Source organism: Dioscorea cayenensis, chromosome 11 (assembly GCF_009730915.1).
Source record: "Dioscorea cayenensis subsp. rotundata cultivar TDr96_F1 chromosome 11, TDr96_F1_v2_PseudoChromosome.rev07_lg8_w22 25.fasta, whole genome shotgun sequence".
Lineage (NCBI taxonomy): Eukaryota > Viridiplantae > Streptophyta > Magnoliopsida > Dioscoreales > Dioscoreaceae > Dioscorea > Dioscorea cayenensis.
In genome coordinates, this window is record NC_052481.1 from 2,863,373 (window position 1) to 2,880,989 (window position 17,617).

At 29.6% G+C, this 17,617-nt stretch overlaps 1 protein-coding gene across 2 annotated transcripts; it reads left to right on the forward strand.

Annotated features, from left to right (window-relative positions):
• Positions 1–2,215: 2,215 nt before the first annotated feature.
• On the forward strand, positions 2,216–16,157 carry LOC120272603 (MADS-box protein SOC1-like). Of its 2 annotated transcripts, none has more exons than XM_039279471.1 (8): positions 2,216–2,511; positions 7,198–7,379; positions 14,631–14,712; positions 15,267–15,328; positions 15,409–15,508; positions 15,593–15,634; positions 15,711–15,752; positions 15,829–16,157. In XM_039279471.1, the coding sequence occupies exons 1-8, from the start codon at positions 2,467–2,469 to the stop codon at positions 15,964–15,966; spliced, it is 693 nt and encodes a 230-aa protein (XP_039135405.1). In that variant the 5' UTR covers positions 2,216–2,466; the 3' UTR covers positions 15,967–16,157. The 2 variants fall into 2 exon arrangements, with proteins under 2 accessions (XP_039135405.1, XP_039135406.1); XM_039279472.1 differs by lacking the exon at positions 2,216–2,511 and adding an exon at positions 6,961–7,067 and having other exon boundaries at positions 15,829–16,154.
• The last annotated feature ends 1,460 nt before the right edge of the window (positions 16,158–17,617 follow it).

Here is a 17,617-nt window from a genome sequence, read left to right on the forward strand (position 1 = left end):
CTAGGAAAATAAAACAGACAGTACTTCTCATATAGAAAAGCATGCAAGGCAAAGAAACCATTGGAGCTGATTCATATATAAATATATATATATATAGGCGACCAAAATAGATACTTTATTTTATTCGTTGATGACTACACCAAAATGACATAGATGTATTTTCTTCAAGAATAACAAGACTATTTTTTCTCTGCTTAAGAAATTCAAGAATTATGTTATGAATCAAAGTGGCCACTAAGCTTATTCCTTTAGCCGCGCTTGTCATTTTTATTAAATAGCCACTACCAAATTTGTATTCATAGTTGGTGATGATTTTGTAAGTTGGATGGAGCCCACAGAATCATGCTTCCGCCCAAAAACAAAAAAGCGCACTACTAGATTTGTTTTCCTAGATGGTGATGATTTTGTTAATTGGATGTGTACATCACACGATATTGTTACTTTATTGATAAAAGATTATATTCCTTAAAGAAATGGGGAAAAATGATTTGGTTCAGATGCTTTTCTGACTTGGATGTAATATGAGAAATATATTACTCATTGTGAGTTTTATAAATGAAAAAATAATAAATTATGTATTATGATGTTATGTAACCCCGAAGGGATAGAGAATATGGCTCCCCCGATAAGGGAATCAATAAACAGTGAATTAACAATATTATCCAGTATTCTACCATATTTGTACATTACCATACCGTACAAAATGCCAAGAGGTTTCGATCTCTGAGCAGCTTATTCACTATCAATGGTTCTCGGTACTGAATATTAGTTATTTTGAAGGTTGATAATTTGCTTTCAAGTTGGAGATTGTTGATATTGGCTCAAAAACCTATTTGTGCCTGATTTTGGGTAAATCCAAATGACAATTTAGAGGCTATTACCTGCATTTAATTTCGCAACTTACTCATATTTATTCTTCATATTTGATTAAGTTAGATATAAATATTGTAGAACCCATGAAGTTGTAAGATGCTCAACCCAGCTCGTTGGTTCAATAACCATTTTATTAGAATTTTTTTTTAGTTTTGATCATCACATAATTTCAACTCAACATGTACTGTTGTATTTGATGTTTTCAGACTTAACATGTTAATAATCAGTTTACCTAAGAAATTTGGAGTTAGTAATTGGAACCTTATATGGCTGAGAGGAAATGGGATGATAGAAAAAGGAATTGAAGTTGGGAAGCAAGAAAGAAGAGTTTATATGAAATGTAATTTTCTGCTAGTAATGTTACAGATGAATGCAGTCCCTTGTGGCACTTCAGAGGCTCATTTTCTTTTTCGTTTTCTTTACTTTTCTCATTTAAACTTTTAGATCAGAAATGCAAACTCAGGTGAAGAGCATTACAGTTAGTTCTTAGCCAATTGTCGACGCCTTGCATTTGATCATCCGACTATAAGGATATTGATGAAGTCCAAAATTTCTGAATAATAGGAAAACTGAGCCTGATATAAGTTTGAGCATGATAATAAGTTTGAGCAATTATTTGTGCTGCAATGTTAAATCAGTATACAAAGTTTGATGGATATTTTTTTATTATATAAAGAACTCCTAATCAATCTTATAAAAGGAAAGAAAATCTGTTCCAAATTTATTTGTCATTGCACTGACAATTTCCTTATAATGAATTGCTGAGAAGTACATATTTGTCCATATGCCAATTTGAAATATAACTCAGTATTTTTGTTCATGATCATCTGCTGAATCTAACCAAATTAGTGAAAAATCTTTTAGTTGGTGAACATTATTATTTATGGTGTTCGTTGACATGGTATATATAAATTCATTTCTTTCATTTTGTTTGTTGAAAACATGCGTCGAAAAAGAGAGAATTTTCTTTTTTTCCTTCAAGCATAGGTAACGTCTAGCAAAGAATTATCTGCCAGCTGCAAGAGATGTTTCTTGTATTGTGCTGAGGAACCTTTGTTTTTCTGTGTTTTTATAGGACCACACAAACACAATGGTCCTGACTGAAAACCATGTGTGACATACAAAGCAAATATTCCTGGAGAGAAGGGTAACTATTATTATTATTATTATTATTATTATCATCATCGGTATCTTGTCTTGATTTCATTTCCATTTTTGATGAGGACATATATGTCATGAATCATATGTTCTTCCATATGTTTGGTACCTGTGGACCCCACCAGCACTAAAGCATACTTAAGATGTTAAGCTCTTGATTTGAACTTAATCCCATCTTCTTTGTCTCTATGCTTTTATTGTTTAGCTGAGGTGATGAATTCCGGAAGGAAATTCTTCATCACAAAGGAAATTATTGTTTCATCACATCCATGTCTTCCACTTGGCCAAGCCTTTAACTCCAATGTTTTCCTTCTTCTTCATCTTCTCCAATTGCTTCTTCTTCATTCCTTTGTTTTGTGAGGGAGGTTGCTAGCTGGGAAGTTTTTGGAGCTTCGATTTTCAGCTGAGTTCTCTTTTCACCTCTCTTTTCCGCCCATGGTATTTGTTCGGGGTTGGGTTTGGAATTTTGTCATATACCAGGTAAGTAATCTACCATTATATTTTTGTATATATTTTGTTATTATTTATATCTTCATTTTTTAAAAATTTCAGAAAATATTTTTGTTAATCATTTAGATATTTCTCTTTAATTACTAGTTTATGTTTTGTTGTGCTTTTACCTTTTGCTTAATTCTTTTGAGTAATTATTCTAAATTTTTTTATTTATTCAGTTATATACTTATTTACTTATCTTTGGGAGAATGATTAATAATTATGAATAATTTAATGTTTTAATTATTCCAAACTATTCTTTGAATTATATTTGATTAGTTGAATTACCAGCATATTTTATGGATAATTCCATTGGTAAATTATTTTTATTGATGGGAACCATGCTGCCATGGCCTTCAAATTTTTATGTTTTCATCTTCATTGTTTAATTGACTGTGTATTCAACTACCTGATTCCCGCCATTTACTTTCTATTAAACCACTTTCTTGGATTTATGGACCAAATACTTTTATTATTTATTTATTTATTTATTTTCACTCATGAGATGTTTGTTTTAGTGGAAACTTATTATTATTTTTTCTTAAAGTGGGAATCCGGCTAAAGCTGAAAGTTTGGCACATTCTTGTATATTTATTTATTTATTTATTTTCTTTTTGTCATTACATAAATTTTTGGTAAAATATTTGTGAATATTCTGTATTTTAGTTATGAAATTTTGTCTGAATGTTTTGGTCTTCAAATGAGAGATGTGCAACCCAAACAGTGGGGGTTAAACCCTGACCTTGTCGACAACAAATTCTGAAAAAATGAGACTACAGTTTCACACTGTGTCCATTCGGTAAAATAATTAACGGGCATCTGATATTTAGTCTCAGGTCACCGAGGGTAAATAAATGACCTTTGTTATTCTGGCTCTGGTCACCAAGGGTAAACAAATGACCTCTGTCATCTATAGTGAATTTGGAGACAAACACTAGAATCTGTTGCATTCTGTTTTGCCTTTTTTATTTTGATTTTTTGCAAAGACACAAACTTTTTGTCTTGCTTTGAAGTTGTATTCTGAGATTGCGTTTCTGAGTATTAAATTTTAGTGAAAGACACATTTGGAAATATTCTTTTATTAGAATATTATACTATGTATTTTGTTTAATTGTGATTTCGGAGACTTGTGTTATTCTGAAAAGCCGGTAAATGTTTGAACCACACTTTTAAAATTTTTGGTTTAGTCTAATTATGCTTTGGAGATTTATGCTCATATTGGGCGATTTTCCATATTTTTGATTTACAGCTTTGAAATCTGATATTCCTTTTATCATCATATTGTTAAATAGCGCTATTACTTGGGAGCTATACTTCTATTGAATTATTTATTTTATATTTGTTTAAACTCTGTTTAAACTTTGAATTATTCTCAATATTTGAAATCGAGATTTATAAACCCTGTCGTTTTAAACAATTTCTGGATTATTTACTTTGCTAGTGAACGCATGGATTTATTTTAAATTCTTTTCAGATCAAGAGTAGTAGACTGGTGTGGATCTTTAAAGACTGTCTATAGGTGTTGTCTTATTATATTGTAAAATTTGAGATCTCGTCATTGTCTATTCCTATATCCTTGTATTTTATATTTTGGACTTATTGTATCCCTGTACTGTATACTTTGTAGAGTCTATAACCCAATGTCGTAGTTGGTTTGCCATTTTTGTCTATTCTGAATCAGATTATGAGGTCTTGCAGATCATCGGGTTCATGCCTTATGGGTCTGCAGCCGTTTGTCCACGCACCGGGTCCAACTGGGCCGGATTTGGAGCGTGATAGTACCTGCATGAATTTTAATTTTGTTGACAATAACAAAAAAGATATTCTAAATTTGTGGACTTTTATGCAGTGATATATGTGTTCACACTTGAGTCTTTTTTTTCCCAAAAAACTCATAACTTATTCACATTGGCCCCACAAACGTGTTAGTACGAGATATTTAAACCCAGTTAAATACAATAATAATAACGAATCCTCAGTTGTGAGTGTGAGCTCATAATTCATACTTCGTATCATTGGGTGAGTGCATATAAGTATGATAATCAATTCTTGGTCTAGCTGCATTTGCCGCATTTGTAAAAGAAAAAAATAATAACAATAAAATCCTCTTTTGTTGCTGATGAGATTGGTTGATGTTAGGAACAATCACGTTAGCCTTTGAATGCTCCACATTGTTTTGATGGTAAAATTTTAATATAGAGTTCATACAACTTTAGTTTATTTAATATCAATTAAAGTAGTTTAAAATTAAAAATATTAAATATATTTATTTAAATAATTAAATTTTATTAGGACAATTGGTGGGTGCTTATTACTTTGTTTGTTTGGTTTTATTTAAGGTCTTTGTTGCTAATAAAAAATATCCTATAGAACTGTAACAATTGTAAGTTTGGGAAAAATCTTCAAAACACCAATGACAAATAAAGTTTTTGTTTGAAAGTGTATATAATTGACCACCGCCGAATAGACAAATGGTATGTGTGTGGTGGTTTGTAGACATTGTAAAAAAAAATTGGTACATATTTAACACATTATAACATAGGTAAATTAATAATAGAGGAAAATGTAATTGAATATATACCTTTTGCCTTTGTTCACCAATTCTCTAATAATAACAAATAATAGTAACTTATTGACATGATGTATGTTCCTTAATTCATTAAGTTAGTGGTTTATTTTTTTTAATTAAATGATTGAAACAGTTTTTATTAGTCTTTGAGAAATGTTTGGAACTGCGATGTTTGGAACTGTGAATCAAACCCTAGACCTTTGATTATAGAGGGAATAAAATATCAAACTCTCATGTTGCATAATGGGGGTGTTAATGATTGAAATCGTGTTTTATAAGAATAACCATAAAATACTTACAATAAATTGAAAGTTCTAAGGAATTTTTAATAAATTTTTAATTTTTAAAATAAATTTCACATATTTTTATTTTTATAAAATTATCATTTTATAAATTTTTATTTTTCATTTTGTTCTCCAGTGAGCTTGTTGGGTCTAGGGTCCCATGATCTTGTGTGGACTCTGATAGACACAAAATAAAAAATTAAAAGTGAGAATAACTTAAAAATAATTTAAATCATAAAAATTAAAATGTAGAATTATATATTTTTTTGGGAATTTATAAAATGTTTTTTGGGGTATTATAAAACTTAAAAGATGTGGTTGATTGGTAGATAATTAAGAACAAGCACAAGCAATTCATCACATTACAGTTGGCAAAGTTAACATTGATGCTTATACTATTTTATATTGGATATTTAATACACATCACAAAATTATATAAATATTATATTTTCATAAATAATTCACTAAATTTATTTATTCATAAGATAAAACAACAAATATTTATTCATAACATAACAACAAATATTCACTAAATAATTATTTTTTTTTTTGTCTTATAGTTGTGTTGTATGCAGTAAAATTTTGTACCATAATTTTTGAGTAGAAAATTTTTATTAAATTATATAATATATTTCATCAATTCTTGTTTTTTGGTTTAGCAACATATTTATTTTATTTACAAATCAAATGAGTTAAAAAATATATTGTATCCATTAATAAATCTTTAAAAAGTCATTAAATTATTATAACTAGTGCATCAGTATACTTGTATATTTTTTCACACTTTGTCAGTTTATCATTTTTATTTAATATATATATATATATATATATATATTTGTTATACCTTAAAATCTTTCATACCAAGAGGACCAAATAAAGATAGATTCTTGATTTATTAAGCTTGGATTGGCATGCGAAGTCCTTTTGTCAAAAAACAAAGGATTGGCTGAGGTTGTTTTTCTTTATTTATTTTATGTGTTTTTTTGGTAGATATTGAAAAAGTACATGATAAATATAGCGAAACTGTATGTCAGGCATTTCATTTATTTGTCAACCTTTATATATATATATATGATAAAAAAGAGCTTTGTCTTTTTGTCTCAACTTAAATGCTTTGAATTATATATATATATATATATATATATATATATATATATATTTTTTAACCTAAGCTACTTTATATTATTTCACAAAACAAAACAAAATTAATTTAACTCAATGACACATAACTATAAATTTTAATTAATTATGGATATATATATATATATATATTATATATATATGAATTGTATATATTTTAATTAATTTGTTTGTTTTAATGAAACAAGCAAAATTTTTTAATTAAAAATTAAAAGATACCTTGATATTGTCTGACAACTTGTCACTTCATGACTTTTTTGGTTAAAATATATAAAATTGATAATATTGGATTTTATGAGGATATATATGAAAAAAAAAAGGTTTATTTGTGGGTATATTATATATATATATATATACTTTAAATGGAGGTTTGATGTGATGGAAATGGTCCCCCCATTCTCTCAAAAAAATGAAGATTTTTTCCTCCTTTTTTTTCATCAAAGTGTGGTTTTTTCCAACAATAAATAGATGCTTCTCTTTTGTTTCCTCTTTCTATCTCTTTCTTAATCTCTCCTTCTCACCTTCTCTTGCTATTATTGGTCATATTCAATGTATGCTTTTCTTCTTCTTGATCTTGATATTCTTGTTGTTGTTCTTGTTGTTCTTATTAGTTTAAGAATTTTGAAACGCTGAGATCTTTGTGGTTGATGTTTTGATGGTGTTTTTGGGGGTGGGTTGTAGATGGGAAGAGGAAAGACGGAGATGAGGAGGATTGAGAATGCTACAAGTAGGCAGGTGACCTTCTCTAAACGCCGAAATGGACTTCTGAAGAAGGCCTTTGAGCTTTCAGTACTTTGTGATGCTGAGGTTGCTCTCATCGTCTTCTCTCCGCGTGGCAAGCTCTATGAGTTTGCTAGCTCCAGGTGATCTTCCTTCTTTCTTTAATTCATTTCTTTTGTTTAATTCTTTGTTTCTCATAATATAATTCATTCATGTTTTTTTTCAAAGATCTTGTTTTTCTCTTCTTTTTTTTTTAATTTCTAGTTTTGAAGAAATTTAGTGTTTCTGGCCATGAATTTGATCTAGCCATCTAGTTAATTTGAAATCTATCCTTTTTTGGGGCAGAAGGTTAAACAACCAAGAGCAAAACCCTAAACATGTCTTAAAAAGTAAGCAATAGTACAGTACCATTTGCAGAAATTTTATAGGTATTCTATTTTTTTTTTCAAAAAAATAGACATATACAAAAATGACGCTGTTAGACCTTGAGAACAAACAATTTCCCATGCATGTTACTTCTGATGTGTTTTCACAAACAAAGTAAGTACTTACATCAGTGAAAAACACTCGATTGAATTGATTCTTGGATGGCGTGTATAGAAGGAAGCAAGCCTTACTGTTCCATTGGTACTTCTAAAGTATTTGCTTGCATCAAAATAGCATTGTTTTGTTTCATTTTTAGGCCTTGAAGTTATTTTTGTTCTTCTCTTTTCATTTGGTAAATTGCTGTCAAAGGGTTGTCACTGGTTTAGACTTTAGACGGTGATGAATATTGAATATAGTTGTTCTTCAACAATAGAGTTTATGTTCAAAGTTTGAGGATTCCTGAACTCATGATTGCATCTCAAGTTCTTCCATTATTTGCTGTGATACAATGTAATATTCCTTGATTCATTTTTATGTTCTAACATTATAAGGAGCATGATTTCCAGTAGAGCTGATTTTTTCTTATCCCAATTTATACACTTTACCGTGTGATGAACCCTCCTATATAGGCACAACTACAAAGGGAGATGTGGTTATTGGGAGGCCTCATTTAATTTAATTAAGAAAAACTTTTTAGGGGTTTTTTTTTTTTTGGATGGAATATGATTATATTTAATGGATGTTAGGGGTTTAGCTCTTAATAAGGACAATGATTAAGACACACCTTGAGTTGGTTTGAGTCGTAAATGAAAATATTTCAAGTATTACATTAACGTAAGTCTGTTGAGTTATAACACAAATGTTTGTACTAGCTTATGTTTACTATTTTATGAATAATACTAAAATTTGGTGTGTTGTTCCCTACTTAATTTACACAATTACCACACAAAAAATTACAAAATTAATGTGGTACATTTTGTACTATCATCTATTTTATGAATGGTTGTTAATATTCACCATTTATTTTTATTTTGATCCTCTATTATGGTTTTTCTCATGCATTTATTTTTGTAAAATTAATATAATATTATTTTTTTTTATCAAAAATAAGAGTTTTGGTAGTTTTTATATTGTTATATTTTTACTTTTACGAGTTTTACTCACAAAGTTTAAATATATTTTTTCATCACGAGTTTAGTAACATGGAGAAAGACAAATAAAAGCATATATTAAAATAAAATCTAAATAAAGTTTAATTTTTATTAAATAAATTAGAGGGTTTATTCTAAAATTCCGCTTTAGGTCTCTAGTTACCTTAAGCCGCCCCTGGCTTAGTGTATATATAAATACAAACAAGAAATTAGGGCATATATGATGGCCGTTGGTCCTTAATGTTAAATGCAATTTACTTCTCATCATTATTCTAGAAGGTTGCATCAACATCTTCATTTCTTTCCTCTTCCATAAGCTTTTCATATGCTATTAATGTTGGAATAGTCATACTATATATATATGTATATTTATTTTTTTTATAAATATGACAAGCATATATACAATAAGGGGTATACACACAGACTGAGAATTTGATCATCTAGCCTGTATGCCATCACCCAACGACACGAGATTTAGGTTGCAGGCTCACACTTGTAATTAGGGATCTATTACCACTATTGCATTTAGCGGGAATTAAACTTGAAGTTTAAATCCCCACATCAATGGCAGTGGATTATAAATTCCTTTGCCATCATAACAGATATCATTAATATATTATGTGTTTTTAAATTTTTTTAACAAAAAAAACATTTTTTTAATGTGTTTTAATACTTTAGAAGTAGTGAAGTAAATTCAAATAGCTTGTTTTGTACCTGTTGATGAAGTGTCGAATGCTTTCTTCATCATTTTCTACGTCTTTTTATGAGGTTTACTACCACCATAAGTCTAAAAGATAATCTTGCTTGGTTTATGTAGATGTTCCACCATATTTTCATCCTTGATTTTTCTCTTTCATCATTTGGTGAATTAGATGATATTGAAGCTCCTTAATACCTATCTCCCTCCTAAATGAAACTTTTTCAAAAAAAATGGTCTTCATCTTAAAAGTCCAATAAGTTGAGTTATGAATACAAAAATATAGTAGAGTGAATGATTATATCATGCATGTTTGAATTTGCAATAATGGTCTTTTTCTTCGATCTGAAGGATTTTCTTCCAGTTTTTTCCATCTTGTTTTTAATGATGTTATATGTGCTAGACACAAACAAAATCAAGCTAATCACGGAAGATGGGAACCAAAAATCTGTTCATAGACCTCCAAAATTAAAATTAGTTTTATCCAAAATACATTTTAAAAATTTCTATATTCTCATATGGAGAAAAGAGAATTATGGTTACTAACATATTGCTAAAAGATATTATCACTCTTTTAAATTAAATTGGGATAAACAGGTAATAAAAGACAGATACATAATTACACTAGTTAATAATACTACTTTAACAACTTTCCTCGAATTATTGATGTGGTGAATATGACAAGTTTGCCTTAAAAAAAACTTGAATGGACCCAAGTTTGGGTTTTTCTGAACATATCATTTGGAGAAAAGTCCAAATACATGCGAGAGTGATAGTACCATGCTTGGAAGGTTAGTGAATATAGTGACAATCAACTCCAGTTTATTTAGTCTGCTAACGAAAATTGAGTTATGTGCAATGATTATAACAATTTTATTATTGTTAGCATTTAATCTTAAGTGCTAGTGGGCCTATTAGGGAGGTGATTAATTAGATTAACAACAATGGGTTTTTATATTAGGGTCATACACCAAAAAGCCCCCAGACTTCATGACTTAACCTTTTATCTTTATTTATACCCTTTTGTTTCTTTACTATAGTCGATGTGGGACTATCATTCTTCCAACACTCTCCCTTAAGTTCAAGGGGGTCAATTTCTTTGTCAGTTGAACTTGTCCAGACTTGTACACCAAGTACCTTATACTTGTGTCTGAGAGGTCTAATTTTTTTCTAGAACTTGTACACCACTCAGTGTCTCAAAAGTCCTATTTTAACTGACTTGTGTTCCTTCTGGAACCTCAGAGGTCTTTTTATTAGGTCCTACTATGACTGTCTTTTAATTAGGATTATTTTTTCCCTGTAGCTCTGATACCATGTTAGCATTTAATAAGTGCTAGTGGTGGACCCACTAGGGAAGTGATTAATTAGATTAACAACAATGCATTTTTATATTAGGGTCATACACCAAAAAACCCCAAGGCTTTATGGCTTAACCCTTTATCTTTATTTATACCCATTTTGTTTCTTTACAATAGCCAATGTGGGACTATCATTCTTCCAACAATTATCACAAAAAGGGTTGTAGACTCAGATTAGGGAAGACACGGAAAATTTAGAGCCATCAAAAGTAAATATCCATAGTTGTGGTAGATGCTATAGAATGATACTTGATCTCAACAGAAGACTAGCAATAACATATTGTTCTTGCTCTTCTAAAATATCAAAGTATTCCATAAATAAAAATTGTAAGTAATAGTAAAATGACAATATGTGATATTTCTCACCCAATTGGCATCGAGAAGTTTATGTTAGAGAAAATATAAAGATGAAAGAAACAATAATCGATAAGAATATATGACTCACAAGTATTGAAAAATTTAATTGGTAGCATAGTAATGACTAGTGCATGAAGTGGAGTTGAACTTATTATTAACATTCATAGAAAATTATATATTAAAAGTAGAATAATTGTATGTTATACAAAAGAGCTGATAACTTTTCGACATTTAGTGTGACCAATAAAAAGTTCACTATCGAGTGGAGAAAGCTTAGCATTGTCCTAAAACATAACATGAGGTGATTGAACTATTTCAATACTAAAAAAGTAATGTAAAGAACACAAGTCTTCTAATGAACTTAGCATGATGATACTTAAGGAAAAAAAATACCTTGAGAGTCGTCTTTTGTAGTAATCACATCATGTACATATATTAGTAGATTTTTTTCCATGAGAATGGTAGAATCAGAAGGAGAATTAACAAATCTAAGATGAATAATGTTGAACTAAACTTTTAAAACCAAGCATGAGGTACTTGTTTAAAATCATAAAGCCATTAACAAAGTCAAGATACCTACCCTTCAACATGAGCTAAATAAGAAGGAGGATACATATATATTGCTCTATACAAATCTCCATTTAGGAAAGCATTTTTGGCATCCATCTAATTAAAAAAGATGATTGATTAGAAGAGATAATGGTAAACAAAACACATGTGGATGTTAGTTTTGTTATAGAAGTAAATGTCTAATCATAATTAATACCATACTCTCGAGAAAACGCCTTTTAGATGAGTTTTACCGTATTCAAGGGACATGTTTGCCTTTATGTTGATCTTATATATCCACTTATAATCAATTGTATTTTTACCTATGGGTAATGGAACACAATTTCATATATGAGTTTTGTCTAAAATATTAAGTTTTTCTGGATAATTTTCTACCAAAGGGGAAGAGAAAATGTTTCTTTGATAGATAAAAGTTTATCAGAAGAGTGTATGAAAGATAAAAATGAGCAATATTTAGATGAATAAATTAACGACAACTTAGTTAATAAAGTATACCTACCTAGAAGTCGACCAACATAAGGCAGTTGGATACATATAGGATAAGGAACAAGCGAAGTTAATAGATAATTTTCTACATTAGCAAATATGTAGAAAGAGATGATTAAGCTTTATAAGTAACTTGTTTTGGTGGCTTTAAGATGCCGAGTGAAAACATTTGTTATCAAAGAATACTGATGAGTATTCTAGTTAAGAACTAAATTAGGCATAACTGTTTTGTAATTCAATAATTGATCAATGAAGACTACACCACGATATTGAGAATAAGAGGAATTATTAGATAAAGAAGAATTACTCAATAAAGAAAATAATGTAATTGTTTTTGAAAAATCTACATGTTGAGTAGTGTATAATAATCAATTTATATTTGGATAGAAAAACAAAATTCCATTTTGATCAATTCCATATACAAGAAAAATACACATGCGTGAGTTAATAGATAATTTTCTACATTAGCAAACATAATTAAAAACCTCTTAAAGAGGAATAATCATGCCGAAAATGATACAATACAAGTCAAGGATAAAGGCAATAAGGAAGAGAAGGAACACAACTAACAAGATATACAATAGTTAGCACCAAGTCACTTAAAATGCAGATGGTGTATTTGCGAATTACAATAGTAATGTAGCAGTTTCTATAATTTGATTTTTTTTTATTTTTTTTTATTTTATGTTGTATCTTATTATATTTAAGAGTAAAGTGCCAAGAGGTTTGATGAAGAGTCATATGCTAAAAAAATGAGTGAATGTAGTAGATAGATATTCTCCACCAAATCATAATAAAAATATTTGATGGACATACCGAAGTGTGTGTGAACCTAGATTATTTTGTGAAAGAATCTCTAGACCTATAAAAAGTGAAATTTGTGATTGCGGAAATTATCAAACCATTGTACCAAAATTAGTATAAAACTTGTAAAGTCAGAACAATTATGCATCAAATAAATTACTTATAATGTATGTGACCTTTAATATATGATCCATGATTCTATAATAATGTGAACCACCTTTTGTACTTGTAGGTGTAGGCTCTCAAATGCTTGAATGAGTTAAATCAAAATAAGAAGATGAAACAGTGAAACTAGTATTAAATAGTGAGGAGAGTTTAGACAACTTGCTAAAGATTCCTAATGCTACACTTGTCCCGCTAAAGCATTGATGTTCTAGGTGTCAAATTTTCATTGTTATAAAGGGAAAAGAATTTGTTGTCACTGCTTCAACAACATTGATGCTATGATACTATAGCTGTCAAGATCACTTTTTATTTATTTATTTTTTACAACTTGACTCACGGTAGCATATTAACTACAAACTAAACATATTATTTAGACTTAATTCAATCCAAATACTCAAGAAAGTGAGGTGAGAGACATATGCTTAGAGTTGCAAATTCATATTTTTCCAAATTAACTGACGTAGGACTACTAATGACTCTAATAGATCCCCTTGATATATGTTATTTTTTTGATTTAATTTTAATTTTTTTATAACAATTCTTGTTGCAAACATATTAAACAAACCAAATTAAATATGTCAAATACGGGAAATAAAGAATTTTTTTTTGGGTAGAATTCCAAACTCAAAAATAATTTTCACAAAATAAAAACTAAAGGTCTCCTCACTCCTATAAAACAAACATGAGAATTAAGGTTACTGATATACCCAAAACCATTACTATCCCTTCAAACCAAATTAAGATAAACAACCAATAAAAGACAATCACTTAAATAACCATCCTATTAAATAATACTAATTTAACAAAGTAACCAAACTTCTATAAAAGATTATCGTAGCTTCTCAACTATACATTTGCAAATGTTTCAAGAGAGAATTTATTCATTCCATGTTAACCTACTTCATAATATAATACATGTTTACTTTAGGAGAGTACATGCTCCAAGAAAGTAGCTGGTGCTAATTGAATATTAATTATAACAAACACATGAATAAATAAATAAATAATCCTCGTTATCATGTCAACCTACGCCGGATAAATCTGAATCTGGTTCTAGAGTTTATTTATGCATGCGAATGAATAGTTATTTTCACTTTCAAGTATAGCCACTTTTTTTAAACCAGAACAGAGAAAAACATTGTTAAATGTTAGATGCATGATGCATTGAGGATAAACATATCTAAGTTGCTGAAATGGAGATGAGCTTGTGAAACAGTAGCTTAGAAACCATTTTTTGACCTTTTGATGTCTTGAGCAAACTTATGATTATATTAATTAATAAATTTATTCTTACAAATTTTGAAAAAGCTAATTGGTGTAATTTTTACTTGGCATGGGAGTTTTTGGCATTTGTTCATTATGTACGTGAGCTTATTAGGCTCATATTCACTGCAGCAAACTGTACGTGTTTGCTTATTTATTTTGTGGGTTTTTCTTCAGCATGCAGGAGACAATTAATCGATACATGGCGCATTCAAAGAACATCAACATTGAAAAGAGAATGCCTGAACAAAATGCACAGGTTTTGTGTTTCTTCTGTTCCTCCACTGTTATTGACCTATTTGCTTTTATTCTTTGGAAACTGATAGCCAAAGTTTTAAATTCACACGCATGCCCTTCTTTGTAGATATGTAGATATATCATTGGTGCTGGTTTTCAAGGAACATAGAACTCAATCTAAAGTTACAAAAAACGCATAAGCATATCATGTCTCCTTACTTAAGAGTTTTAAGCGTTTAAAAATTCATCCCAGTTTCATGTGAGCAGGGATACATGTACAGTGTAAAGTTATTTTTGGTCCTAATCATTTTCATCTATATATTTCCAAAATATTCAATATCAACCTGTACTTCATCCTTTTGTTAATTTTAATTCATATACTTTCAAAATGTTCAATATAACTGCCCGAAGTCATCTTCTTATCTTTTACATTTTATTAAAAACTTTTTTGCATTGTGAAATTAGCCAGATTATGACAATGAAGTATGATAAAATTTTATAAATGACTAGTCTAGTGTGTGTCTATGTATATTATCATGATAAAAGACAGTAAGATTTGAATTGCTCTATCTGCAGCAATTGAAGCTTGAAGTTGCAGCCATGGCAAAGAAGATTGAGCTTCTTGAAGGCTACAAAAGGTGAAATTTCTGAACCTTTTCTATTCAGTTATTTTCTATTCGATCAAATAATAATTATTATATGTTTGGAGATCCAACAGGAAGCTCTTGGGTGAGAGTTTGGGATCATGCTCAATGTTTGAATTACATGAAATAGAGTCTCAACTGGAGAAGAGCCTGAGAAACATAAGAGGGAAAAAGGTATCCGTGAAAACATAGAGCATTATGCACTTCATGTATTCTCTCAGAACTCGATAAACCCACTTGTTATTCCTTCTAATGAAGCATCACATGCTAGCTGAACAAATTGCTGAATTGAAAGAAAAGGTTAGATCTGAGAATCTTTTGCAGTCATTAATTTACAAAACTGTCGTTTCCTGAATTACTTTGATGATATAATTAGGAAAAGACTCTCACTGAAGAAAACTTGGTATTGCGCCATAAGGTATATAAACGTATGATGTTTATCTCTTGCAAACAAAAATGTCAGTCTGAATTACAGCGACGTTATGTTTTTGTAGGCAGAGTTTTCATTGGAGTCAAATGAGAACAGAGAAACTGTTGAGAATGATGAAAACGGTGAAGAAGATATTGAAGTAGAGACAGAACTGTTCATTGGGAGGCCGGGGAGCAGAAGACAGTGCAACATTAATGCTTGATTGGTTTGCGAAGTTTTTAAATCATAATCTAAATGATTTTAGTGTTTTCATGGGCTGAATGCATGCTTGATTGCTCATATCCAGGAATATGTAATAAAAGTGGCAATTGTCAAGCAATAAAATGTAATATTTTTGTAATTTTTCTGGAAAACATATCAACAGTTAAAAACATAAGGCCTGTTTGTTTTGGTAATATTTTTCATATTCATATTCATATTCTTATTTCTAGAAAAAAATATATTTATTTTTGTTGTTTTGTTTGAAGGAAACATGTTTATATGATATAGTTTTTACAAATAAATTTTTTTAGAAATGCAAAAATAAAATTGTGTTGTGTTTAGCTTAAAATAATTTTTACTACATTAAAAAGATGATGTATTTATGAATTCAGTCAATTATCATTCCTTGGTTTTTCATTTAAGTATATATAATTTCTTTTGTTGTTGCAAAATGCAGGCATTTATTTTTTCTTAATACATATATGCAAATTTCTATTATATATTTAGAAATTGTTGATTTTTAAATATTATTATATATAGCTTACAGAAACTTGGTTGGCATGGGAGATGATTTGTTTTAATATATGACTCAGTACCATTAGCATAAGTGAGGGACGTTGATTTGAGTTTCTCTTCTACTGATCATAATGTATCTTATTTATGAGGTATTTCCTTGAATTTGCTCTTGTTTATTGGAGAGATGTATAAATTACTGTGTAGTTGATGGCTAGAAGGAGACAAAAGAAGAGGGATGCGATGTAGCTCAGAGATATATCCTTCTTGAGATCGTCATAACCATCACCAAATTGTTATGTGTGTGCCCCATCTAGACCATCGTTATCGATTAATTTGTTCTGTCTTTTAATGTTTACCCTTTGCTTGATTGTAGGATGCGAATGAAGAATGTCGTGCAGGGAGATGGTCGGTTTCAGTTATGATTCCTGTTGCCATGAGCATCAATGGAGATGGTGTTGTATCTCATGGAAGTAATTTTTGAGTTTGAGAGTATTTTTAGATTTGAGTTTCTGTTTTTTATTGATCATGATTGTCTATTTCATGATCTCTTTTGAATTAATAATTTTTGAGAGAGATGTATGAATTCTTGCATAGATTGGAGGGATGCAATGTAGCTTGAGATAATCCCTTTTTGAAATCTTATAAACATCACCAAGTTTTTATGCCTGTGTCCATCTAAACCCTTGCTATTGATTCTTCTTTTTTTCTTTTTCTGTATTTTTTTTTAATCTTGTTAATCTTGACTGTTTGTATGGTGGAAATGTAGAAGTTGGTGAGTGAGACAATCGGTTTCAATTATGATTTTCAGTGCCATTAGCATCAATTAGAGCTGATGTTGTATTTCAAGGAAGTAATTTTTCCAGTTTGAGGTATATATATGAGTTTCTCTTCCATCAGTCATGATATGTGTATTGTTATGCTATGCACAAGATCTTTGTTAAGTTATATTTAGAATGTCTTTTTTCCATGCATTCAATCATTTAATGTGTCAATTGTTTTATAGTCATGCACAAGATAGTGGTTTATGTCGTATCTAAAAATCCCTGTGTATTTAATTATTCAAAGTGTCTATTGTTAAGTCATGCACAAGATCTTGGTTATGTTACATCTAAAAATGTCTTTTTATTAGGTGCATT

Bases quoted from the DNA above. Each gene is read 5' to 3' on its own strand.
- LOC120272603 (XM_039279471.1), top strand. From the start codon at position 2,467: ATGGTATTTGTTCGGGGTTGGGTTTGGAATTTTGTCATATACCAG. The intron at 2,512-7,197 runs GTAAGTAATCTA...GGTGGGTTGTAG, and splicing joins GGAATTTTGTCATATACCAG to ATGGGAAGAGGAAAGACGGA. The intron at 15,753-15,828 runs GTATATAAACGT...ATGTTTTTGTAG, and splicing joins ACTTGGTATTGCGCCATAAG to GCAGAGTTTTCATTGGAGTC.